The 25257-nt window shown below is 39.7% G+C and overlaps 1 protein-coding gene across 9 annotated transcripts in view; it reads left to right on the top strand.

The window, feature by feature from the left end:
* The window catches only part of CEP162 (centrosomal protein 162), a 42336-nt gene extending 25816 nt beyond the window's left edge, over positions 1-16520 (top strand). For 8 of the 9 annotated variants that reach the window (XM_032104962.1, XM_032104961.1, XM_032104964.1 and 5 more), the window contains 13 exons: positions 470-697; positions 1290-1427; positions 2333-2445; positions 3214-3319; positions 3618-3744; positions 4635-4798; positions 6205-6309; positions 7359-7583; positions 8694-9364; positions 10159-10300; positions 11291-11389; positions 14215-14349; positions 16042-16520. In XM_032104962.1, coding sequence (XP_031960853.1) covers positions 470-697; positions 1290-1427; positions 2333-2445; positions 3214-3319; positions 3618-3744; positions 4635-4798; positions 6205-6309; positions 7359-7583; positions 8694-9364; positions 10159-10300; positions 11291-11389; positions 14215-14349; positions 16042-16260 — 2472 coding nt within the window. In that variant the 3' untranslated portion in view covers positions 16261-16520. Of the gene's footprint in view, positions 1-469; positions 698-1289; positions 1428-2332; positions 2446-3213; positions 3320-3617; positions 3745-4634; positions 4799-6204; positions 6310-7358; positions 7584-8693; positions 9365-10083; positions 10301-11290; positions 11390-14214; positions 14350-16041 lie in introns of those variants that run through there. The other variant, XM_032104967.1, reaches the window with a different exon arrangement.
* The last annotated feature ends 8737 nt before the right edge of the window (positions 16521-25257 follow it).

Below are 25257 nucleotides of genomic sequence, written 5' to 3'. Positions count from 1 at the left end.
ACTACTGTTCAGGGATCTTTCCTATTTGCATTGCGTTAAATATTTAAGAGTATCTTCTGACTTCTCCAAGATGACTGTATTTGCAGTACCATAATGGTTTTTCCTTCTCCCTTATCAACTGCATAATAAAGCTATTCATTGAATACCTAAAGCATTGCTGCTTTTCTAAAAGTAAGATGCTTAGCAATATAATAGCAATATAGTGGCTGTCATATATGATGTAGTTGTTTCTTGTTGGGCTTTTTTGGCTTGTTTTCCTCATATATATTTTGCAAATGAGAAGGTAGCTCATTAAAATAAATGCAGGATGTTTTGCTATTACAATGTTGGGTATTTGTGTTTTGGGTTGTTTTTTCAAGTGCCTTATATTGTTGCTGAGAGCCAGACAAACCAGTTAAATAAAACTGATGAGCAGAGTTCTGGTAAACAATCAGCTCAGTGTAATGTTTCCCTGAATTGTCTTCTCTAGGACTTACCATTTTCCCCTATCAAAAGTCGTGATAGGGAGCTATATTTGTTAAAACGAGTACAAGCAGCAGAGGAGGACCTGAACACAGCTCGGGATTTGATTCAACAGCTGGCCAGCAAGCTTTCACAAGAAGAGAAGGAGATGGAGGCAAAGGTAGTAGAACTGAAAACGCAGCATGAAAAGGAGCTTTCTCGTCTGGGTCAGGAAAACTATGTTCTTCAGAGTAAGGTACTGTATCCTGTGCCTATAGAAGAGAAGAAACATTGTTTCTGAAAATTGAATTAGTGTTACTTTACATGAGTTGTTGAGCAGAAAATCCGAATTTACACGGACAGTGCAACTTTATACATGCATACCTGCTGTTACATTTATTGCCTGTAAGACATGATTTTTTTTTCCTAGAGATATGTTATCCTGAGTTCCCTTACTTTGCTATTTTGTGAGTGCTGCAGCTAGTTTTTTGCAAATATTTAAATCACTCTCACAGAGATTAACAGATACCATTTGTTACAGATAAGTACTTTATGTTGAGATATTGTTTATTGTTCTTGATGCATTTTTCAATGTTGTGTTTTGTCTGTATATCTATTCCCAGAGTTATTCCACGATACCCTCCTGTCTAGACACATAAGAACAGAAACTTACAGCTTTTCTCAAACATTTTGCTTTTTTTTGTTTCATAATGCTTCTGTAAAACTCCAATAAGACCCACTCAATGGTCTGCTCTCATACTCTAATTAAGAGATTGGACTATAGTCTTGTAGAAAATTCCATATTGTTAACAAAACTTTCTTATTGCTTGTGTGCCTTTTTCTGAAAGCTAAGAAATATGGAAGAGATGGCCAAAGAAAAGAGGTGGACCTACCATGCAGCAACAGTTCCTGTAAGTGAGGAAAAACTGGCACAAATACAAAAAGAAATTGAAGATCAAGAGGTCATTATTCAAGGTTATCAACAGGTAACACCACGCAGCTGTGTGTTCTAGCCAGCTTCAGAAACATAACTGTTTCATGCTTACTACTTTTTTGTTGAAAACAGGTACCTTGTTTTCTAAAAAGTGGATGACATTTGGGTGTGAAGGGCAAACATAGTGCAGGTTTAAAAAGTATTTCACACGTGTCTGGTTTGGGCTAAGTTTTTCCACAATTCCACGTAACTGATCTAAACTGTAAAAATTGGTAACTTGTCAACAGTTGAGAACTGGGAAAATACTTTATGGTCTATGAAGTACCACAAACATTTTGCCCAGATGTAGTTGAAAATTAGTACTTTTAAGCAGCATTAGCAATCTGAAAAATTCTGGTTTTTAAAATGTTTTTCTCAAGATCTGAGCAGCAGATTTAAAGGTAACCTTATTAGCATGCCTGATTTTATTACTTAGTCAAGTGGAGAAATAGAGAATTCATGCTTAATAATACTTCTGAACACTTGCAGCTGTAAAATCCAGTAGGTAGCTTAACCAGCTTCCAGCTGGTGCTCAGCATAATTTCTTGATATAAACACAATACCTTTCCAATATGGCTGTGAGCATCCCAAACAATGATGATTTTTGTCCCCAGGAATGGAGCCTGGGCAGGCTGGGCTCTGATCTATCAGCACCCACCCATGAACATGCTTTTAGATTGTAGTTGGGATAGCTTTGGGGAGGATCTGGCTTAGCTCCTTCCTGCAAAGTGAGCAGACACTTGGACGAGAATGTGGATAATGAAAGTAGATACCAATTTTAGAAGCTTAGTAATTAAATATTTAGTGTTTTCTTCCACTGTTTCAGCAGGAAAACTATGTGATTCATAGAAAATTGTTTTATGACTGTAAAAAACAGTGATTTATGAACATTCTTTAACTTTGTCTGTCTCAACTTAGGAAAATGAGAGGTTATACAAACAAATGAAAGAGCTACAAATCCAAAACAAAAAAAACGAGGAACGAATGTTTAAGGAGAATCAGTGCTTAAAGTCTGAATTAATAAACTTAAGGTAGGCTCATATCTGACCTGATCTGAGTTTTCTACTGTTTATTTTGTTTTTATGAAGAACCATTGCAGAGTCTATCAGGTGCATGTTTTCTAGAGTTTCTCAGGTTTGTGCTTTTGTTTCTTCTTTTGAGACTTGATTTGTGTTGTTTATGGGCACTTAATTCTTTGTTTGCTTGATGGTGCTGCAAACCCGAGGGAAGACTAGAGACTTGCATGTGGGGAACACTTCAATGTTCTTATTCATATCAGAATGCATAATACATTATACTGCACTTGTTCTGGTATTGTGGCTCTGCTGATGTGTTCAGATGTTTTGATGCTGTTGTAAGATATGCAGTAGATCAGGGGGCACAAGAGGTTCTGCTTGTGGAGAAACCATTCTATTCACTGCACTGTAGGTCCTGTGAGATTTGCATCCAGTGCTAGTAATGAGGGAAAACAACCTAGCAATTGTGTGTACTCCTAGTTTACAAATCCTTGCTTTGGAGAGGCCTGTAGATGAGTTCCACTGATGCAGAGTAGATTTTTCTTTCCCTCCCTTGTGTAATCCAAATAAACAAGTTCACGCGAGGTGAGAAGATTTCACCTTACAGTGAATTTTGTTTGTATATAAATGTTGTGTATATTTGCTTCTTTTTTTGGTTTGAACCAGCACACATTGACTTCGTGGTACCATTTGGGGGGCAGGGGGTTGTGTTTGCTTTTCAGTAGCCACTGTTAGTATGCTGAGTCACCACATTGCATAACTGTTGTTGCTGTTGCTGTTTAGAGAAAAAATAGAGAAGACTAATAACCAGTCACGAATCATGCAGGATTCTGAACCAGCCAGAAATCAGAGTTTCACAGAACTGATTTCAGAGCTTCGAGCAGCACAGGTAGGTATATATCAAGCCTTACATTCATGTGTTCTTGCAAAAACAGCATGACCATCCATACTGTAGACTAATAATGGGGTTTGGGTTTTAATTTTTTTTAATGTTTAATTTAACGTTTTCCCATGCTCTGCTATAGCAGGGCCTGAGAATAAAACCAAACTTTAAAGACCTTATTGTTGCTGTGGTCTGATACAACTGTTGTGATTTAATCATTGTATGATGAAAAGGCATGTTCAGGATTTTTGTGTGATATTATGTGTTTAGTTTTTAATGTTTTACTGTTTTCTTTAAAAACCAGAAAGAAGAAGCTAAATTATTAGAAGAGATAAGACGTCTCAAACAAGATAAGCAAGCTCTTGAGGTAGACTTGGTACAAGCCAAGAAAGAGAGAGATTTAGCAAAGGTCCAGATTGCGTCTGCGTCAAGTAAAGCACCTTCATTTTGTTGAATAATTTTGCTTACTTTGCATTTCACTAAGCAAATATGTAACAAAGACTTTATTAAAGTATTACTTAGTGAAATGCATTTAGACCATTTCCAAATATTGTCTCAACTTCTAACAGAAGCATACAGTGAAGGACATATTACAGTACTTTTGGTACTCTATTAGAAAGTATCTTCTGTATCCAGACAAACCCTTTGTGGCCTATTAAGTTTGATTTCTCGCCCATGTTTCACTGGACATGGAAAACAGATGATTTCTATTATGCGACAACTCTGTTCATAAGAAAAGATTTACTATGTTACATCTTAGTCTCCTATTTAGATCTTGTCCATTTTTTACCTATAACTTATGCCTTGGGACTTTCTTCAGCATTCTTATCAGAGCTTTTTCCAGTTTGAATTAATGAGAGTGGGCTAAAAATTGGTCTCTCTCATTTCCGGTGTCAGGCACAGTAATGCTAAGCACAGTAATATTTACCTCCATGTCTCTTCTCAAAATGCTTGATCCCTAAATGGGAGGAGTATGATCAATACACATCTAAACACGCATTCAATGTTGTCATTCCTCTTGGTGCTGAAGGTCTGTTTACTAAAGCATGATCAAGAATAGATATCCCTGAGATTCTGTTTTAAGTACTTTCCATAGTAAACTGTAAGCCATTGACTGCTATGTATGAGAGAAATAAAGGGTGGTTTTCAAATATTGTTGCTTTTTAAATCCTAATTAGGATCTAGGTTTAAAACTACTGCAGTAACAGTATTGTCAAAATGGTAAATGTATGAAATATGCTGAGGAGGATAGTGTTGACTAATTACTCCTTCAATACATAATTACTAATAAAACAATTCTAAGAATGTTTTATTCTTGTAGGTGAGAAGTCTTATGAATTTAAAGTTATGGAAGAATCATACAAACAGGAAATTACTCATTTAAAAAAAAGACTTCAGTGGTATGCAGAAAATCAAGATCTTCTGGATAAAGATGCAGCCCGTCTTAAAGATGCAAGAGTAGAAATTGAGAAACTAAGACTAGAGGTGATAATATCTAGCTTTATATAAGAAGTTGGAACTGGAAGTTGTTTCTTTTTCCAGTGATGAGTGTAATGTAATTCTTTCCTTCATAATAATCCCATTTTTTTGGTATATTAGATTGGTTCTATTGGACATCTTGGTTATGCTTCTGGGAGCAAAAGTAACGTGCTTCCCTAGAACCTTCAAATTTCTTGACCTGAGGGAAAGAGGTATATTGTTACATTAACAACTAGGAACACCCCTCTTGTCATTCTCTTTTCCTCCTTTTTGATCCACAGTAACTTAGGCAACACATTTATTTTCTCTTAAGTACCAGTTCTAAATTCTTTCTTTGGGAAAAATCTCTGGTTACTATAGTAGAGAGGAAAAACCCAAAACACTCAAAATATAAACCAAACAAACTAATACATGAATCTTGAATACTGCCAAGATTTGCATTGTCTACAGTCAGTACATTGGACTTAGGATTCACAGAAAGAAAAAATTTTACTGGTGCTAAAATACAAGTGATCTTGGAATTTTTCCATGGTATTTTCTTAGAGAGATCGCAGATGAAAGGAGGTGCTTCCGAAGGAGCAGCCAGGGAAGGAGATCCCTTAAACACCACCATATCAAACTTTGATCAAGATAACATTGCCGTGAAAGAAAATATTTTTATTGGCATTTTCTCTGGGCTGGATTGGTGCCTAAAAATTCTGGTGCCTAGAGCTCTGACTTCATAGAAATAATCGAATCAGTCAAACTATGCTGGCATGAAAGCATTACTTATGCTAATATTGCCAGTGTGGGAGGGAAATCAAGATAGGAATACTTTTAAATATCCAGGGTGTAATATCCCTGTATAGAGATCATAGTGGCTGATAAAGGTAGGAAATTCAATTTTAGATTATAGCATTGAGTCCTCATGGCCAGACTTCACGGGAGTGCAGGAGCATGAGTTATGCAGTTCCTTCCCTGATTCTGGAACTCAGCTTTTATTTAGGCACAACATAACATTGCCTTTTGGTTGTTTCTATATCTCATCACAAGGTGTAGCATTGCAAATCACAAACCATTTCCTAAACTCATCCTGAAGTCATGGAATGCACTGTAGTGCTTTATATAATAGCTTATTAATCAAGCCTGCATACTGGAAGTATGAGAGAAAGAAACAGTTTTACTGGTACGAAGACAAGAGTGTCTGAACTGAAATTCTCCTCTAGATTTCCATAGCTAGTTTCAGCTGCTTTGGAGGAGGAAGCTGTCATGTGGGCTAAGAACCTGAAGAATCATTTAGTATAGAAATTACCATTACCAGTTTTTAAGTGGCAGAATATATATATTATATTATGTGTGTTTGAAATGCTTTTTTACTACAGGACAGTGTCTCTGAATACATAATTCAATTTGTCTTCTCGTAAATTGAGCAGGTTGAGAAGCTCAGAGCTGAAGCAGGAGATCAGTGTGTGCAACAGAAAAAACGTCTGCGAGACAGAGCAGCAGATGCTAAAAGAATTCAGGATCTTGAGCGACAAGTATGCAATAAAAGAACTGTCTTTCACATTTAACCTTTGTTTCAGATAAGGTCTCTTAAAACACCAGTGCTTTCATAAGGATAAAGCGTAGCATGAAGTTGTATGATAAAGTAACTTGTGTTATTGAACACTCATAAACACAAAAAGCTGCAATTATTTACTTAGAGCTCTTCTTGCTACTGTGCTCTAACAAGCTGATATCCCTTTTAAATCTTTTAAAATACTGTTTAGAGTTTCTTTGAAAGGGGCAAGAGGGCAAAAGCCAAAGGTTGCTGTTTATCTTCTAAGACTCCTGTCCATGTTCAGTAATTCCTTAAAAGTATCAACCAAGTTGATTCAAAAGTAGGGGTTTAAATTCCATTGGATTCCTACAAGATTCATGAAAACTGGGGGAGCGGAGACCTTAAAATCCATGTTTCTACTAAAGAAATATCAAGTGGAAGTGGGACTTCCTGAATTATAGGAGATGGCAGCTGCATTAGTTAGGGATGTGGGACTCATGGGCAAGAGCCTTTCAGAATTCTGATGAGAAAAATACCTTATCCATAGATAATAGAGGGGCTAGTTATGATGTTGCATGCAAGGTGTTAGTTTTACATTATTGCAGACTACAAAATAAAAGGCATATAATCTGTTATTGGGAGAGTAATTCCAATATCACTATGAAATATCTTTAACAGTTGGAAAAGTAGAATGTGAATGCAAATACAGAAGAAAAGCAAACATATTCACAGCATTAAAAGCCGTATTCAACTTGAAGACCTTTTTTTTTGACTTTCTTAGGACTGTTGACATAAGGCAGTCTAAAGACCAGAGCAGTATTTTAAGATCATGTGTAAGTCAGTCAGTAAAAGATTATGAGTCTTGCTTTTCTGTAAACAATAACAAGAATGGGAAGAATGTAAAATAATTCTCAATATATGCATCTATAGTTTTCATTCTTCCACCTTAAGGGGATGAAATGTGTTAACATTCTGTCACTTATTTCTGTTCACTTTTCAGTAGAACTTTATTATTTTTGACCTTTGACTTAATTTTCTTATGAATAGATTAGAGAAATGGAAGGAATTCTAAAAAGAAGGTATCCAAATTCTTTGCCTGCGTTGATTTATGCTGCTGCTGCTGCTGAGAAAACTAATGATCTTTCAGCTAAAAAAAACACAGTTGAATTTTTGGAGAGAAGAATAAAGAAATTAGAAACAGAACTTGAAGGTAAAGATGATGAAGCTAAGAAAAGCCTCCGTGCCATGGAACAACAATTTCAAAAAATAAAGGTAAAAGTTGAATAGTCCACTTTGCAAGTAACAGTCACAAGGCAACTGGAGTCTAACACAGGTTAGTGGTTAAAACAGAAGGCAAACACCACATTCAAAGGAAAAAAATACTCAAAGAATTCATAACCAGAATTTCAGTACCTTCAGCACCTAAGATAAAAATAGCATCGAAATTGCTAGGGTGGGATTGAAACGAAGAGGACAAGTTCTTGAGGCATAATAATTTAATTCTTACAACTAAGGTAAGTGGTTTTCACCCTGTGGGTCAGAGTAGCTGCTTATTTAATTCCTTGCTGTACCAAAGGCTGTGTTCTCCAAAGGTCTGCTGACAGAGCATATCTGCAGGGACCGTTGGGAAGCACAAACATGCTGTCCAAAAATTACGTGATAGTGAGCCTAAAGACTCGTGTTAGGAAGCATGGAAGCATGGAAGTCTGGCATTTTAATTCAAGGAAAAGGTGAACTGCACAGGTGCTTAATGAGCAAGAAAGGAAAGCATTGGCCAGTTGTTCCACCTTTTCTCCACGAGTCACTCATCATGCTTTCCTCGAAGGAAAATAATGGCCATCCAGGCTATTAAGAAGGTTAGGTTTCCTCAGCTCATTAGGAGGAAAGATTCTGTGTCTGCCTGAATTCATACTTCTGTCTTTGTACTTATAAATAAATAAAGATCTGTTCTGTTAAAATTTAAGATGTTTTGAAAAATGCAAAGTACAGTTTTGAGCATGTGACCAGAATGTTTGCCAGCTGACCAATAGCAAGTACATAATGACAAAATTAACATTGGTAGCATCTGAAGAGAACTCAATTACATAAAAATTAAATATTTTCTTGACAATGTAATTTTCTATCCCATTGTTACCGCATCCATTGTGGTTAGATTATTTTGTAGTAAATGTTTCGAGTAATTCTGTTTTAAAGCAGACTTAATTATTTCACTCACTAATTTCTGAACTGATTGAGTGGTTTGTTAGTAATCCTGACTTGTATCCTGTCTTCTGAAATCTTGCTTCAGATGGGCAGTAACTTTAAAGAATAACAGGAAGAGATAATAATAACAGTACACTTATGAAACTGCTTTTTTCTTCCTGCTTTCTACTCCCCTCCTAGATACAGTATGAGCAAAGACTTGCAGAGCTCGAGCAACTCCTTGCCTATGAATTTATGAATGAAGCACCAAAACTGAATGGTGATAAAGCCAGTTCTACAGAACTTGAACAGGAGCTTCAGAATCTAAAGAAGACCCATGAGATCACTGTTGGAAACCTCCAGACAGAAATTGAAAATCTTAAAAGTCAAAATTCCCAATTAAAACTCAGAAGTAAAAATGATAATAAAGACTTAGAGTCCATGGACTCTAAGATGAAACAAGGTAGCACAAAAGACAGGTTGTTAAAACTAAATGAAGAACTGGTCACTAAAAATAGAGAAATACAAGACCTTACAAAAACTGTAGAGAAACTTCAAAAAGAAAGGATGGTGATGTTGTCTGATAATAATTTGAGAAATAACACAAACACTAATGGAAACTCTGCAGAGGTCTTGAAAAAGAATACCTCAGCAACAGATAGAAGGAATTCCAACAACACTGAACCCTGTCTAAGCATGTTTGATGAAGACAAAATACATCAACTACGTATTTTTTCTGATTCTCATCTCTCGGAAGTTCTGCAAGAAAATGCACATCTGAAAGAGGAGCTAGAGAGGTTGTCTCTAGAAATGGGCCAGCAGCGAGTGGAGTCTCAAGCAGCACTGGCTTATTCTGAAAATAACATACGAAGGTAAATGCTCAACATACTGCTTTAAAAACCTTCTTAAAGTGTTAGCAGATACAGGATTGAACTGGCGCATTAACATGTCAGCCATGTGTGAAAGGTTGCTTATACCTTCATTTGTACTGTTTGTTTTCTGGCTTTGGGGGGTTTTGGGGGGGTTTTTTAAGCAGTGCACTGTCACAGTTCTTTCTATGGGCAAACCTGTATTAATGCTTTTATTAATACTACAATTTCTTAGTAAAATACCTCGGTTTAAATCGTCCTATCTTAGATGCTTTGTGTTGTATGGCATTAATATTTGGTACATGTACTTTCCTTCAAATCTGGGGTATGCTTGCAGTGGGATTTACTTGGCCAGCTGTAGAAACCTTATACTTCACCTAGTCTCCCTCACATCCCTTCATAGTCAAAGTAGAAGAAATTGGCATATTTAGATTGCAACACATTCTTTTCTAAAACAGATACCTAAAAGAAGATAGATGCATTATGATTTAAAAGCATGAGTTTTCTCACCATGGTTTTAATAAGAGGAGCCAACAAAGATGATTGACTGAATTTTCTGTATCCTAACTAGTTAAATGATACACAGACCAAGCATTGTGGATTTCCCACCTTTTCATCCCTCCAGAGCAGTAGAATTAATGGTGGTCCTGTCTTGCAAGGTTTTTTTATGAAATATCAAAGACATGCTACATTTAACATTTTTGATATTTTGTATGTTCAAGTGAGAAGCTGCTGCATTTTTGAAGAGCTGTCTGCAGCTGCTTTACTATATCCCACTTTCCTCTTGCTCTGTTCAGGATGCAGGAAGACACAGCAGAATACATTGCATCTCTGAAAGCTTCCCACCAGAGGGAAGTCGAGAAGATTGTTTGCCAGCATGCAAAGGAGCATTCTACTTCTAAAGTAGCTGAACTAAAGAACAGAATTTCAACACAGGAGGTAAGATACAGTAGATGCATTAGTTACATATAGCTATATCTTAGGGTTATTTCTTTCTGTATTACTATAAACTTACTTGCTTTGAAGTAGGACCTCTTGTTTTAAAAATCATCCTGTGCCACAGCATTCACAGAATCCCAGAATAGCTGAGGTTGGAAGGGACCTCTGAAGGTCTTGTCCAACCACCCTGCTCAGGAGGGTCATCCTGGACCATGTCCAGGTTGCTTTTGAGTATCTCTAAGGAGCACGATTCCACCACTTCTCTGGGCTGTTTTACGCATGATATAAAGGGTAGAAAGAGCTATTGCATTCAGATTATTTAAGAACATTTTAAAATGAGGAAAGTAACTTGAAGATTGAGACTTTTTTTCATATACATATGTACCTGTGTGCTATTTGACAGCCCATGCAGAGCACTATTCACTAGCACACACACACACGTGTTAGAGGCAGTGTTGTTACTGCACGCATCACTTACACCTGTACTACTACGATCACAGAGATGTTAAGGGGTTGGAATGCACCTCAAAGATCATCTAGTCCCAACCCTCCTTGCCATGTCCCCTCTTGTAGGACAGGGACACCTCCTACTAGGCCAGGTTGTTCAAGACCTTATCCAACCTGTCTTTGAACACTGCCAGGGTTGGGGCATCCACAGCCTCCCTGGGAAACCTGTTCCAGTGCCTCTCCACCCTCACAGTAACGAATTTCTTCACAACATCTAACCTAAACTTCCCGGCTTCCAATTTTTACCCATTACTCCTTGTGCTATCACACCAGTTCTGATGATGAGTCTCTCTGGCTTCCCAGTAGGCCCCCTTCAGATACTGGGAGTTTGCTGAGGTCTCCACACAACCTTGTCTTCTCCAGAATTAACAGCCCCAACTTTCTCAGTGCTGCTTGTATTTTTCTGTACTTCTCCTGCAGAGGTTTTCACATGTTGTCATGGGTGTATGTGCTAATGACAAAATATTTTTAAACTTTCTGTAGATATTAATAAAACATCTTCAAGAACAACTTGGTGAACAAGAGAGACGTCAAGAAGCTCTTTTAGTTTCACAGATAAGAGAGCAACTTCTACAAAAAGAGGTATATCTAAATTTCAGTTGGGGTACCTTAGTCTAATAAGAGTTTTCATCCTAATTCATGTCAAGCCTCAAATAATATATAGTAAAATAAGTCTTAGAAACAAAATTTTTGTCAGTTGCTTCTACATCAATTATACCTGAGAATGCAAGGTTTTTCTAGTGTGACCAGGAGAACAACACAGAACAGAACTTTGACCTTTTTTGATTTTAATCTTTTAATTATTTTTTTTATTTGGTTTGAAATGTCTGACATCTGTGTGAAATTTGATCAGCAGGTTAATCCAGTCTTTCATATTCTCTGAGAGTTATGGTGGATAATGGTAAATAGACCACAGGACTTTTTCTTTATTTCTCTTTATTAAGAGGATTTTTTATTATTGTTTTCAAAAGCTTTTCTTTTTTCATCCTCCATTGCCATAAATCTGACTTAGGCAATTATATTCTTGGTTTTCTCCTCTGCTATCTCTGAAACTTAAGGTGTCTTAAGAAGGGAGAGTTAGCTATAAAAGTTCTGAAATTCAGTTGGTTTTGAGAGACGTATATAGTTTTTTTCTAATCTTCTACTTCTATTAATAACATATAATCTGAAAATTACACTTGTTCTTATCTTTACTTTTGGGTTAATGTTGTGTCAAGTTGCTGTCCATCTTTTAGCTCAAGCTTTTAGAATCATTGGCTATGCTTTTGTAGTTCTTGAAGTACCGCGAGTCTTTCTGTTACCACCTCCTGTTCAGGAGGATGTAGCCTGTCTCAGCACTGTGCCTCTGCTTCATTCACCATCTCCTTGATGTATGAACATCACTAATATTAACTTAATTTTGATAATACTCTTACTTGCAAGAGTTATTAAAAGCAATTAATCTCGCTAAACTCAGATTTATCTGGGTATTTATCTTACATGTGCAAAATTCCACCTCTGTTGTGATGTATTTGTATACAAGTGTGGGTTTATAGGGGGAGGAAAACATGTCCTGTTAAGCAAGTTTGGTGTTTGCAGAATAGAGGCTGAGACTTCGGGTTCATACTCTGAATCTAACGGTAGATGTTGCCTTTCCTTACAAAGCTTGTTTCATTCCAGTGGTCTCAGAATATATAATACTTCTTCCGGGAAAAACAGGGCAAGAGTACAATGAGAAAATGTTATTCATTTGTTTCCTCTATGACTGCTTTACAGATTATTGACAGTGATGGTTTAAGAGAATGATCATCCAATCTGACCCACATGTTAGCAGCCAACTTCAAGGTGCTGGCATTTAAGAAAATGTAAAGGAGTGTCTTTGCCACAGAAATTATTGCAAGACTATACAGAGAGAAATATCTATGTAAAGCCTTGCTTTTGCCCTCCAGCATGGTTGCTATGCTGCTTATAAAATACATCTTAAGCATTAAATGGTTAAACAAGTTTTGCTGAGAAAAGAAGACAACCAAACCTGCAAATGGAATTAGTAGTGATAGGGGAAAGCGCCTCACTGGTAATAGGATTGAGTCCTCTGTCTAAAATGATGGTACCTCAAAAAAGGCAAAGTTTTTCCTGAGGCTTCTTGGAAGATTGTTATTTGAACACTAATCTCAGAAATGCTGTTCATGGATGTTTTCCATTAACTGAGTACTTCTTTTCCTTAACAGCTTGCACGTAACACTGCATTGTATTTGACGTGGTTCTGTTGCTGGCAAAATACACAGAGCCCATTTTCTCCTGGGGCTTTTTCCCCTCATAAGATGTTTCCACTATGATATTTTTATTGTATTTAATTATATACTTGAGACTACACATCAGCCCTTCCCTTCAGTGGGGCAGTTTAGCAGCAGCCAGGCAGCAGGCACTCAGTGGCACAGACCTTTTGAAACTAAGATTTCTGCTCCTCTGACAAACGTGGCTGAACAGGTTCAAAGCTGCTGGAGTAATGGAAAGGCAAAAATGTGCGTGCATAGGCCTTGTCGTTTTAGCCACCTTAAAATATGGAAATAATAGTGAGCTGCCTTAAAATCACTTCTCAGTAAGAGTGACAACATCTTATGAAGACACAATTGCTTCCAGCAACTTGAATTCACAGCAGAGAGCCAAGGATGGCTGAATGCTTGTAGAGGGTTAGCAGCTCTCCAATACACTGGGTAAAGGGAGCTAAGGACTATCATAAAGGATAAAGACTTGAAAGTTTTCACTTTAGTTTACTTACACACATTAAGAGTGACCAAAAAGTACTTAGGATGTTAAATGAAGGAATATAAAGTTATTTAAAATAGGCAAAGATTGAGAATAAACCAGAAGGGCTTTATGAGAAAACTTCCCTGAATTTCTGGAGGATTAGGAAAACAGTTTTAAGTCATTGGCAAGTTGATTTTGCCTGGTAATTATTAAACTTACATGGAGCTTGTAATCATCTCTTTAGACATTAAATTAGCATGTCTTTAATTAATTTAGTCCTTAGAAATACACTGGTATCTTTTATATTTGGTCTTAATTCAGGGTGTGAGAAAGGATTGTGTAAGAACATCTAATCATAATATTCTCTGTTAACTTTTGTTGTATGAAGTATAAAATTAGACAGAACACAATTACTTCATAACATTATTAACAGGATGGGATTTATCAGAGAGGACTAGACTTTCATGTCCTCAGGCTACTTCTTAGAAATGAAAAATCGTAATATAAGTCCCTGAGTCTCTGTTAAAGCTTTTGAACAAAGGAGATTTCTCTTTTATGTCTTCCTTTCTACAGCTTTTGAATGGAATGATTAAACAATGCAAATACATTTTTAAAGGACCCTGTTTTATACACTGCTTAACACAGTGATAACAATTTTTGTCAATTCTCTTTGGCTGTAGGTGACAAAATTGTTGGAAGAACTGAGAGAGGCTAGGGAGAGCCAGAGTCCTGAAATGAAACATTTCTTGTGCCTGGAAAAGAAAATCAAGCATATAGAGAGCAGACATGCAGAAAGAGAGCATGAAATTCAAAAGGTACACCAGTGCATAACTGCATTTACTTCTTAAGAGCAATTTATTGGTTTAACTGTAATTTTATGGTATTTATTCATGCTTATTTAGCTCGTGCTGCAGGAGGGAAGTAGTTTTTACACAGCTGTTTTGTCTTTGCCTGCTAATGCAAGTGAATATAGGTGCAGGCTTGGTCAGCTTGGCCTTGCTGTGATAATTAAGATTACTTGTATAACTTCCTTGCAGCCTGGTGTAAGAAGGCCTTGCTGTTGCAGAGCGTTGGACTGTGTGACCTCTGGAGGTCCCTTGTTTCATTTGGTTATTTTGTATTTCAGTTACACAACGAAAGCAAGCTACTGAAAAATGACAAGAGTTTGGAATGCGGAGTCTGAGCTATGATATATTCCTCAATTGAACTGTAATTATCTAGTCCTAGCAGCCCTATTCAGAAAAGCTGCATTAAAAGTATAGAAACATCTTATTTTATTTTAAATTTTAAAACCAGATCTCAAGGAATATAATTTTAATGTACAGATTTTTTTGTTGTAGAAGGATTTCTTATACATTTCTGTAGCGGATACTTATTTGCTTTCAAAAAAGACCTGTGCATAAAACAAGTCATTGGATTAAAAACAAATCCTGTTGGCTCTGATGTTTTCATTCTGTCCTGCTAAAGGTGACTGTAATACAGTTCTTTTTTTGAAAATAATTTGGTTTTATATAATGTGAGGATGTCTTTACCATTTCTTTGAAGTGCTTGCTGATGCCTACTCTGTGATCTATGTCTAGTATTTGCTAAGATGTTTTGTAATGTTTTGGGGTTTTTTAAAATAAATAATAGTATACATAATTAGTACTAAATAATTCAGTCTTTTTGTGGTGCTCCTGCTCTTTTTATGTATTAAGCTTTAGGTTTTGTTTTATCCTAATTTTGCTCCTTTAACCATCAGCACTGGGGCATTGAACAGTTGCCCAAATGAATTGTATCAAAATGAATAGTGGAGGTAAGGAAATTGCTGAGCATGAAATTAACAGGTTATCCTTAGTATCCAACTGCAAATATCATAATTATGGCCTTTAAGTGATAGGCTTTCTTTAAAAAAATCTATTACAATTAATTGTGGTGTGGAGATTTTGACATCCGATGACACTTCTTATGTTGTGTAATTTAATAGGATGATGTCAGGGATTCAAGTTAAAGTTATTCAGACCTTTATCTGCAGCAGCATCAGATCTTTGGGACTACAGGACATTTTCTGATAATTCATAGAACTTGTGGCTTTTAGAAGTAGAGTAGTAGACTACAACATGTCATTCAGATTTGGTTTGTTTTGCAGAGTGTTACTTTAATTATCACATTTAAGTGGCAATTTAAAAAGTTTATTTTGATTTATAGAGGGTTTTATATTATATGCTCAGCTTTGTCTAAATATTCAAATGTAATTGCTGCTTTGGAGAGGATAAGTTAAATTCTCCTGGGGCTCATTAGGCAATAATCAATTCTACCCTTCTGTCATTAATGCAAATATTTAAAGGAATTCATTGCTATGAGAAGGATTTTTGTAATATTCAGAATAAATTGTTTCCACTTAACGTGAGCATTCGGCTTTGAGACTGAGCATCAGATAAAATGATGTGGCAGATTTGTGCAAAGGGGCAGCGCTGGCTGGGTATTGGAGTAGGAAGTCACAGTGCTGACTTTATTCTAATTTGCAGGCAGCCCAGCTAACACAGCACATTACTGAAGCAAGGCAAGCCCAGGAGGTTGAGAAGTGGCGGAGGCTGGCACAGCAGAAGAATCAGGAACTGGAGAAATTTCGAATGGAATTGGATTCAATATTAGATGTTTTACGTGAACTGCAGAAACAAGGGGTTGTTATTCCTGCACCTGATTCCAGTGGTTTCAGAGTGACAGACAGCTGTTGGAAGACATGATTAGGTAGTAGTTAAGTAGAGAAGCAGAATTTTAATACTCAAAGTTACGTACAGAAAATGTTATTGAAAATCATTATTGTAATGCACATAAATTGCACTGCATTCTGATCTTCTCTGGAATCTGTCATGTCCAGAGGCAGATTTGCATTGAGCAATACTCTAGTCATACTCTATGTCTTCTATTTTATTAGTAATAAATTTACATATTTTTTTATAATGGTTTAAAATATTGAGGTTATTCCAGAAATTCAACTATCGTTTGTAGGTTACTGGGTGTGGGTTCGGCAATCACGGTGGGCGCCAGACTGTAGGTTACGGGATGGCCGGACATAGACGGAGAGATCTCTATAGGCAGGTCTTGGGACACAGTTGGTTTATTGTAAAAGACGTGGGTATTGGGGCACTGCTCAGAGCTGGTAGACTCAGCTCTGAGCAGGCCCAAGAGAGCAAGAGAGTGAACGGGTGAGAGGGAGAGTGTAAGAGCAAGAGTAAGAGCAAGAGTAGAAGTGGAAGAGAGGAAAGGAATGTAAGAGAGGATGGAAGTGAGAATGTCTGAAGTCCTGGTTACAATACAATAAATCATCTTCTGTACTGAATATTCTAATTGTCACTAACCAATCTAATACAAGATACAAATCCTATAGCATTTACATACAGCCTATAAGAGTTCTTATATTACCATAGAGTGTTACATCTTAACTTCTAAAAACTACTCTTTGGACCCCTTCTGCTGAGCTAGTAGGGTCTGCTCTGACCCTTGGACCTGCCTGCAAGCAGAGGGTATTGTTCAATCAAGAGGGGATTATCTTCAGTGGCCATACCATTGTTTTCTAGTTGTTCAGTAACTAAGACCTGGTATTTCAAAAGTGGCTTTCATTTCGATGTTGCCTGTAGTTTTCATATTCCCAAAATCTTTTGTCAGGCAATCATATTTCCAAGGCTTTCCTGTTTCATCTTCCCCAACATCTCCCCCTTTTCGATGGACAATTAAGATATTAGACATAGTCTTACTCGTCATTTTTTGCACACACTGAAGTATACAAGGTACTGCTACTAAAACTATAATTATTACTACTAGAATAATCAAGCCTATTTTACAGAGTTCCCTTAGCCAGGGTGCAAAGCTCCAACCATCAAACAAACTGTCTAGCCAAGACAGGTTATCTGTTGTAATTTGGTTAGCTAGGTCCCTTAGGTTTTGTAACTGTTTGTGAATGGAAACAGAATGATCGGATAAGTTCATACAGCATAATCCTTCAAAATCTTCACAGCCATGTCCATGTGCTAATAAAAGATAATCAATATAAGTTTGGTGTCTATGGCTGGAAGTTTGAGAAATGTGATGATTATTATATGGCCAATACTTATCAAGAATAACATTACCAAAACCTTCTGGAAAAGGTATTCCAACTAAACAGGTTGAAAAAGGTTTGTGTCAGATAGACAGATGGTATCGGAGCCTGCAGATTTGGCTAAAGCAACCCAGACATTTGTCTTTGGTTGATTTACAGGTAAAGCTTCGCTACAAAAACTAAAACAAAAGGTTAAAAGCAACATGCATCTACACAAATAATGCTAAAACTCTATTCTTTTCTTGAGCTGTTTTTGGCAGATCGCTTTCTTCTGGTGATTCTGCGCACTTTAGGTCTGGGTGCTTGCTTCTTGGCTTCCACTTGCAGGGTCACTGGCTGAAGTGGAACCGACAGTGGGCTTTGATGCATGGTACAGCTTCATGTTCTTTGCTGGAATCCACTTGGTTCCTTCACCTGTGGAGAGACATGCAAATCCCTTTCCCCACATTATAAGATCATAAGGTCTTTTTATTTTTCCTGATGCTAAATTCTTAATTAAAACTGGGGGGTGCTCTTTTAGTTTTGCTTTTTTGTTGTTTAAGAAATGTCTATGAATGGAGGGATCAGGCTCTTCTGCAGAGCTATTCAAAAAATTAAAAACATACAAGGCTTTATTCAACCTTCTTTGAGGTGTAGCCTGGGCTTCTCCCCTTTTCTGTTGATTTAAAATGCGTTTTAAAGTTTGATGTGTTCTTTTTAGGGTACTTTTTAGCAGTTGTTTAAGGTACGGTGAGCAAATACCACTGTATCTTACAGCACTTTTTAGTTCTTTGATTTCGAGAGTGTGGATGGGAGCCCACGTTTTAGGACTGTCAGGCTGTTGGCTAGCTATCACAGGCTTAGTTAATAGACTAAGACTTTCATCTTTATAGATTTGGGGTCTTATTTCATGGCAATCTGTTAATTTAGAATAATCTGAGCACTTTGGAGGATTTTTTGATTCAGAAGGTAGCGCTGACAAACTTTCAGAACTCGTTTTCTCTTTCTGGGTTGCAAGATCCCCGTCACTCGCTGGCGGGACTCTGGGGCTCATTGCAAACAAATCTGGCTGCTTTTCAGAGTTTACTTGTGTTAAAGCATCAGCTCCGGCAGAGGGGCTCTCCGTCTCCCCTGCCACTGGAGCTGCATCATTTCCCTCGGTTCCCCCCCTGCTCGCGGCTTCTGAGGCGAGGCTGCGCTGCGCGGAGGGATACGGCTGGGCGGCGGAGGGATACGGCTGTACGGTGTCGGGGGACCCCGGCAGGGGCGGCTGCGGCGCGGGGATGGGACCCCGCAGAGGCAGCGATGGCACGGCAGAGCTCGGGAGTGGCGCAGCCGATCTCGGTGGCGGCGGGCGAGGAGGCGGGGCGGAGCTGCGCGGCGGAGTCGCGGGAGGATGCGCGGCTGGTCCCGGGAGTTGCAGCAATTGCGCATGCGTGTGTTGCATGCCCTGCGGCAGCAGGGGCGGGAGTAGACACAGGCGTCTGTGCTGCCGCGGGGTCGGGGGACAGCTCGGGGCGTGCTGTGTGCGCTTGAACGGCAGGGTGGGGGGGTAGGGTTTCTGCGGTAACGTGCACAGGGGGTGCAGGGGACAGCAGCGCGGCCGTGGCCGGCGCTGTGGGCACCAGTGTTTCGGGAGCAGCAGGGGACTGTGAAGACGCAGCAGCGGCGGACGCGGATGGAACAATGGCTATCATCGGCGCCGTGTGGGGGGGGGGGACCTGGGGGGTTGGAGGAAGGGTCGCCGCTTGGCTTTGCGGGGGGCCGGCTATAATGGCAGCCATGGCCATAACCGGCGCGGCTGGGGGAGGGGTAACACCCGTAGGTAGCAGGGGGGTAGGCGCTGGCCCCGCCGGGGTACCGCCGGGGGGCGGGGCCATCATGATGTCAGCAGCGGGGGGTGGGGTAAGAATGACGGCAGCGGGGGGGGTGGAGCCGCGGTGACGGAACCGGGGGGGCGGCACGGGGACGCTGGAACGGAAGGCGGGGACCGCGGGGGATGGGGTAGTGGGGGCGAGCGGGATGGCGGGAGGGGCCGTAGGGTCCGGTGGGGTGGCTGGGGCCGGGGTAACGGGTGCGGGGGCCGCGAGCGCGGGGGGCGGGGCGGGGCGGCGCGCGTCAGCCGGACCGCGGGTACCGGAGCCGCGGGGTCCGGCGGAGGGGCGGGGGCCGTGCTCCGCTGCGGGCTCGCGGCGGCAAGGGGCGGACTCGCAGCCGGAGCCGGGCTCGGCGGGGTGACTGCTGCGGGCGGCGCCACCGCAGCAAACAGCTCTACCAGCGCTCTGCAAGCTGGGAGCAGCTGCGCGGCGGCCATATCCCGGTAGGAGATATTATTAAAGAGCTTAACTCCAACTGTGTCCCAAAAGTCTCTTGTAAAGACGGCTGAATGGTCAGCATTTGGGAAATTAAGTCGGGTCCATTCTAAAAGATTTTTTAGCTCGTGTTTAGGCAACTGACTTGGACCAGAGCTTATAAGTAAATGCTTAAGTTGCTTATAGAGATCTCTGTCATGGGCAGAGTGGGTTTGTCCCATTTTTTAGACCAGTATGATACTCACTTAGGTGATGTCGCAGGAGCAGCGTCCTTACTCAGATGTCCGTCGTGGGGGGATGGCCAGTCACTCCACTCAGCACTCAGGACGCCGCTTTTCGGTCCTTTCCCAGAGCTCCGGTTTCAGGCGTCGCTTGGCAACGGCTTTCCGTGCTCAGGACCTCACGGGTGGGTCCGCACTGAGAGCTCCAGCGCGGGCGGTGCTCAGCACTACTCGCCTGTGCTCGGGGCGTGCGGCAGATTTCCCTCCGCAGAGCTCCAGTCAGCTGCTTAGCAGCGTGTCCGTGCTCGAGGGGTGATACGGCAGACCTCCTCTAAGAGCTCCAGGGGGCCGCTGCGCAGCAGTGGCGGCCCGTGCTCGAGGACTGCCAGGCAATTGCCTCCAAGAGCTCCAGGTAATCCCCGTGCTCGAAGGCTGCCTCAGCAGAATTACAGAGCTCCAGCTATTACGATGCGCAGCATCGGTATGCTGTGCTCACGACACGTTCTAGGTGGCTATAACTGGTCTTTTAGTTACCGTCCATGGAGAAGAGTCCCACAGATGGAGAAAGCTGAACCGGGCGTTCAATCACATTGTGCGCCAGACTGCAGGTGCTGGGTGTGGGCTCGGCAATCACGGTGGGCGCCAGACTGTAGGTTACGGGATGGCCAGACGTAGACGGAGAGATCTCTATAGGCAGGTCTTGGGACACGGTTTATTGTAAAAGACGTGGGTATTGGGGCACTGCTCAGAGCTGGTAGACTCAGCTCTGAGCAGGCCCAAGAGAGCAAGAGAGTGAACGGGTGAGAGGGAGAGTGTAAGAGCAAGAGTAAGAGCAAGAGTAGAAGTGGAAGAGAGGAAAGGAATGTAAGAGAGGATGGAAGTGAGAATGTCTGAAGTCCTGGTTACAATACAATAAATCATCTTCTGTACTGAATATTCTAATTGTCACTAACCAATCTAATACAAGATACAAATCCTATAGCATTTACATACAGCCTATAAGAGTTCTTATATTACCATAGAGTGTTACATCTTAACTTCTAAAAACTACTCTTTGGACCCCTTCTGCTGAGCTAGTAGGGTCTGCTCTGACCCTTGGACCTGCCTGCAAGCAGAGGGTATTGTTCAATCAAGAGGGGATTATCTTCAGTGGCCATACCATTGTTTTCTAGTTGTTCAGTAACTAAGACCTGGTATTTCAAAAGTGGCTTTCATTTCGATGTTGCCTGTAGTTTTCATATTCCCAAAATCTTTTGTCAGGCAATCATATTTCCAAGGTTTTCCTGTTTCATCTTCCCCAACATCATTGAAAAATTCCCTTTTTCACATACTGTAGAACATGCCTGAATATTTTTAACTTTGGTTTCTAACTTGTCTTATAGTGATTCCTTTGTGAAAAATTTGAGTAATAAGCTGTTTGGTTTGTATGTTTAGTGTATGGCATTAATGTATTTCATTCCATAGGGCAGGAAAATCATCTTTTTTTGATTTTGCTTCTCTCCCTCCAATTCATATAATATCCCTTCCCTTATCTTTAAGACCCCTTCCAACTTAGTGAATGATTGGAGGGCTGGAGGAGAGCAGGCATTCCCTGGTGGTGCTCAAATTCAAGCTGTACTTTGGTTACTTTTCAGATAATCCCAACTGTGCTGGTAAGACTGATGGCAGAGTGGGTCTAGCTGAATTTGTACAGGGCAGATACAGAAAAAGGCTATACAATACAGTGTGAGAGTAGTTATTGGTGTCCCTTTTAAAAAGGAAGGCTGCACTGATAAGGTTGTCACAATGGGCTGTTCAGGACTGACATAGTAAGAACCTCTCTAGGTGATCTTGACAGACAGAGAGACCAGTCAAATGTGAAGACATTGTGCTAAAGCTCAGACTTCAGGGGTGTGTAGATGGGGAAATTTAGAGTTAAAATATTGAGCAAGTTAGGAAAGGGGCCAGGAAACAAAACAAAACAAAAAAAACAAACCAAAAACCAGACCAAAAAAAATCCCTGTACTACCATCCTCAGGAGTGACAAAGGAGACTAGTTTGCTTAAGCAGGAATAATCCACTACCCAAATACCAAACGTGGAGGTAACATTCTGTTGAACTGACAGGCCTCAGGGCAGGTAACACACTGAATGTTAGAGGCTGTTGCCTTCTGCCTCTCCTCAGGCCCTGCCAGAGTTACACACCTGTGCTGGAGAGCAGGTACACAGGAGCAATTCCTACTGTGTCACAAATGTGTACCTCGGCGTGCTACGCTTTTGGTCTCTTCTTTCAAGAAAGAGATAGATCCAGTGGAGGGAAAGAAGAATCATCACTCCAGGAAATGCAGCCCTTGGAACTGCTGAAGCCATAGAAACTGCACTGCCCCAGAGAGGAGACATGGGGGGATGGTGAGCATGGCTATTACACTTAACATATCTGAAAAACTTGCTGCTAAAAGCAAGAAGCAGCAATTAAAAATAAAGAAAATTCAAAAAAGGTGATGATAGCTATTCCATGGTTGGAAGGAATGCTTTCCCAACAAATCAGTACATTATTAGTTTGAAGTTTCAGTGGCTGCAAGTCCTTAAGAATTCTGTAGCACATATACTGAGGTTGTATCTCAATCAACTATACTTGTTTAGGGCAAAGAGAAGATAAAAGCTAGAATGTACTACTTAGGTCCCTGAGGACCTGTAGTATTGGTTGAGCCTAGCATTTAAATCAGATGTGAAATAGTTCAGGTCTGTGCATGTGTGTTTATGTATCATGTTCTTCAGGGACCAGCAGTAAACATGCATTTTCTCTCATACAAGCATGTGGCTGAACATGCATAAAAAACAAAAGAGTGTAACAAGTTAGACCATATAGACATAGACAGTGCTTAAGTGCAAGGGTTTTTCTTTTTGGCACATACACAAACATAAAATGAGCCTGTATACAGATATATATAGACATTAAAAAAGGAAGGTGGGTTGCCAGTTAGTATGGTAATCTTGGTTGTTTCGTGTTCAGATATTTTCAGTATTTCTATTTTGTTCCCATTTAAGAAAGTATTAGTCCATATTCATAAAATGTGTAAATATGAAACTGCTTTGTATATAAAATATCAGTTATATGTAAATATGGTGCATTTTCTTGATTTGGTTCTGTTTTGCAAATGAAAAGGATAAAAATTGTATCATTTCAACTTATTTATTTCCTGTACAATTTGCTGTATGTGTGACACTGTATTAAAATGTGTGACCTGAAGTGAGAGAATTTTTTCAACTGCTGCAACCCTTGTGTTCCTAGAGGGGCCAGGTCCTGGATGGAGGTTCCTAGGACAGGAATCCTAGAGGAAGAGTTTCTGGTTACTGGAAACCCTTTCACATGTATGTTGCTTAAGTCATCAAGGGGAGATTGCCTTAATGTTCATGCAGTTCATTCAAGCACTTTTTGCAATTTTTACAGTCAGTTCTTAGCAAATGCTGGTATCTCACATAGTTGGAATTAAATTCTCTCTCTGAGTCCATTTTACTGAGCAGGGACAGTATTATTTACCATTACTGTATCATAATGTTTATGCCATGTTCTCACACGTATTTATGCAGCTGTGCACTCACTGAAGCATGGTCTTCAGATTTTGGGCATTTACCATGCAGTGGACACTCTACACAGTAACAGACTGTCTCTGGGCTTGAATGGCTGCAGTTAGGGTGTTCCTTTTAGAGAACTCAGGTGCTAGTTTTAAGTTCTCTGTTAAAGTTGTTACTGACTCTGTGTGGATTTCAGTGTGATCTTTTAAGGAGTTATATAAATTATATACTCCTCACATATATTTTTCCTCTCCTTGTGCCCTCCTGTTTCATCATGCATTTCCAGGAGCCATAATGAATGGATTAAAAGAATCAAACATCATATCTTTAAATCATTGCCTAATGCTTAGCTGGACTTCATCTGTTTACAGCAAAGCAGCTGGAATATAATAATTTGATTTGTCATGTTTGAAGCTTTTAAGAAATCATGTGAACAGCTGGCTAGGTGACTCAGTGACCTAGATTGCTTCAAGAAAGAAAAACAGGATGTGCAGAAAAGGGTGAGATTTCATCAGGGCAGTTAGGGCAGAGACAGCAGCAGTGTTCCATTTCTCTGAAGTACATGTCAAAATTGTTCGTGTAACAAATTAAATAGGTTATGGTGAATGAAGACTTTAGTTGATAGCACATAATACGTTTTGAAGTCTGCCTCTCTATCCCATATTTAACCTGTTCTGGAAAATATAAGGAAAAGGACAGGTATAGCAGCACTAGCTGTGCAAATCCACTTCTGCAGGGAATGGGGGGGGAAGGGGGGTTCATACATCAAGTGCTGCCCTGACTCTTGACCAGAAATCCAGTGATATCTCTGAATAAAAACTAGCCTTTCATACAGCTGACTATATACCTCTCCTCCAAAAATAAGAAAGCACAGGCCTCCAACTCTTGCTCTTGTTGGAGAACGTGGGGTAGAAGGTTCTTCTCTGCTGTCCTTGCTACCTGTCAATATCCAAAGCTAAAAAGTGACAAAAAATGTCAGTGTTACAGTATTCAAGATTGAGGGCTCAGGTGCATAAATACTTAATTTCATGACAAATATACCTCATTTACTTCACCTTGTAGTCTCAGAGACTGTATAGCACTGGAGTGTAGTAGAGATGTTGACAGTTTTACCATTTGCTTTCTTTTCTCTATGAGCAGGCATTTACTGATTATACATTATAAGTTTTGGGGTTTTGCCTTTTTTTTGTTAAAGGTAGACAACTAAAACTTGTTTACACACAAGAACATTTTGCAAGTATTTACATCTTTGAAAACTGAAATACATGACTTGACCTATTAAGTTCTTACACAAGATGTTTAGGCAAACAAACATATGTAGCTGGGTTAGAGGAGCTGTGTCTCTGCAGTTAAATCTGCTGCAGATGATGCATTTATACTGAGTTTTGAGAAGGGGTTTGAAGCCAAGCAGTAAGAAAACTCACAAAAATTCCATTTCTAAACACCATTAAATTCCAAGTACTCCTTTTGAAGCATTACTCTGGTCAGAACACTTTCTATTCTGTTTCTAGTGGACCAGGGCGTTCATTTTCTGAGAAAAGATGAATTTTTTTTAAACAGATTACATATTGCCCTTTCC

Source organism: Corvus moneduloides, chromosome 3 (genome assembly GCF_009650955.1).
Source record: "Corvus moneduloides isolate bCorMon1 chromosome 3, bCorMon1.pri, whole genome shotgun sequence".
Taxonomy (NCBI): Eukaryota; Metazoa; Chordata; class Aves; order Passeriformes; family Corvidae; genus Corvus; species Corvus moneduloides.
Note: the sequence above shows the minus strand (reverse complement) of the source record. Positions and strands in the feature narration are given on the sequence as shown.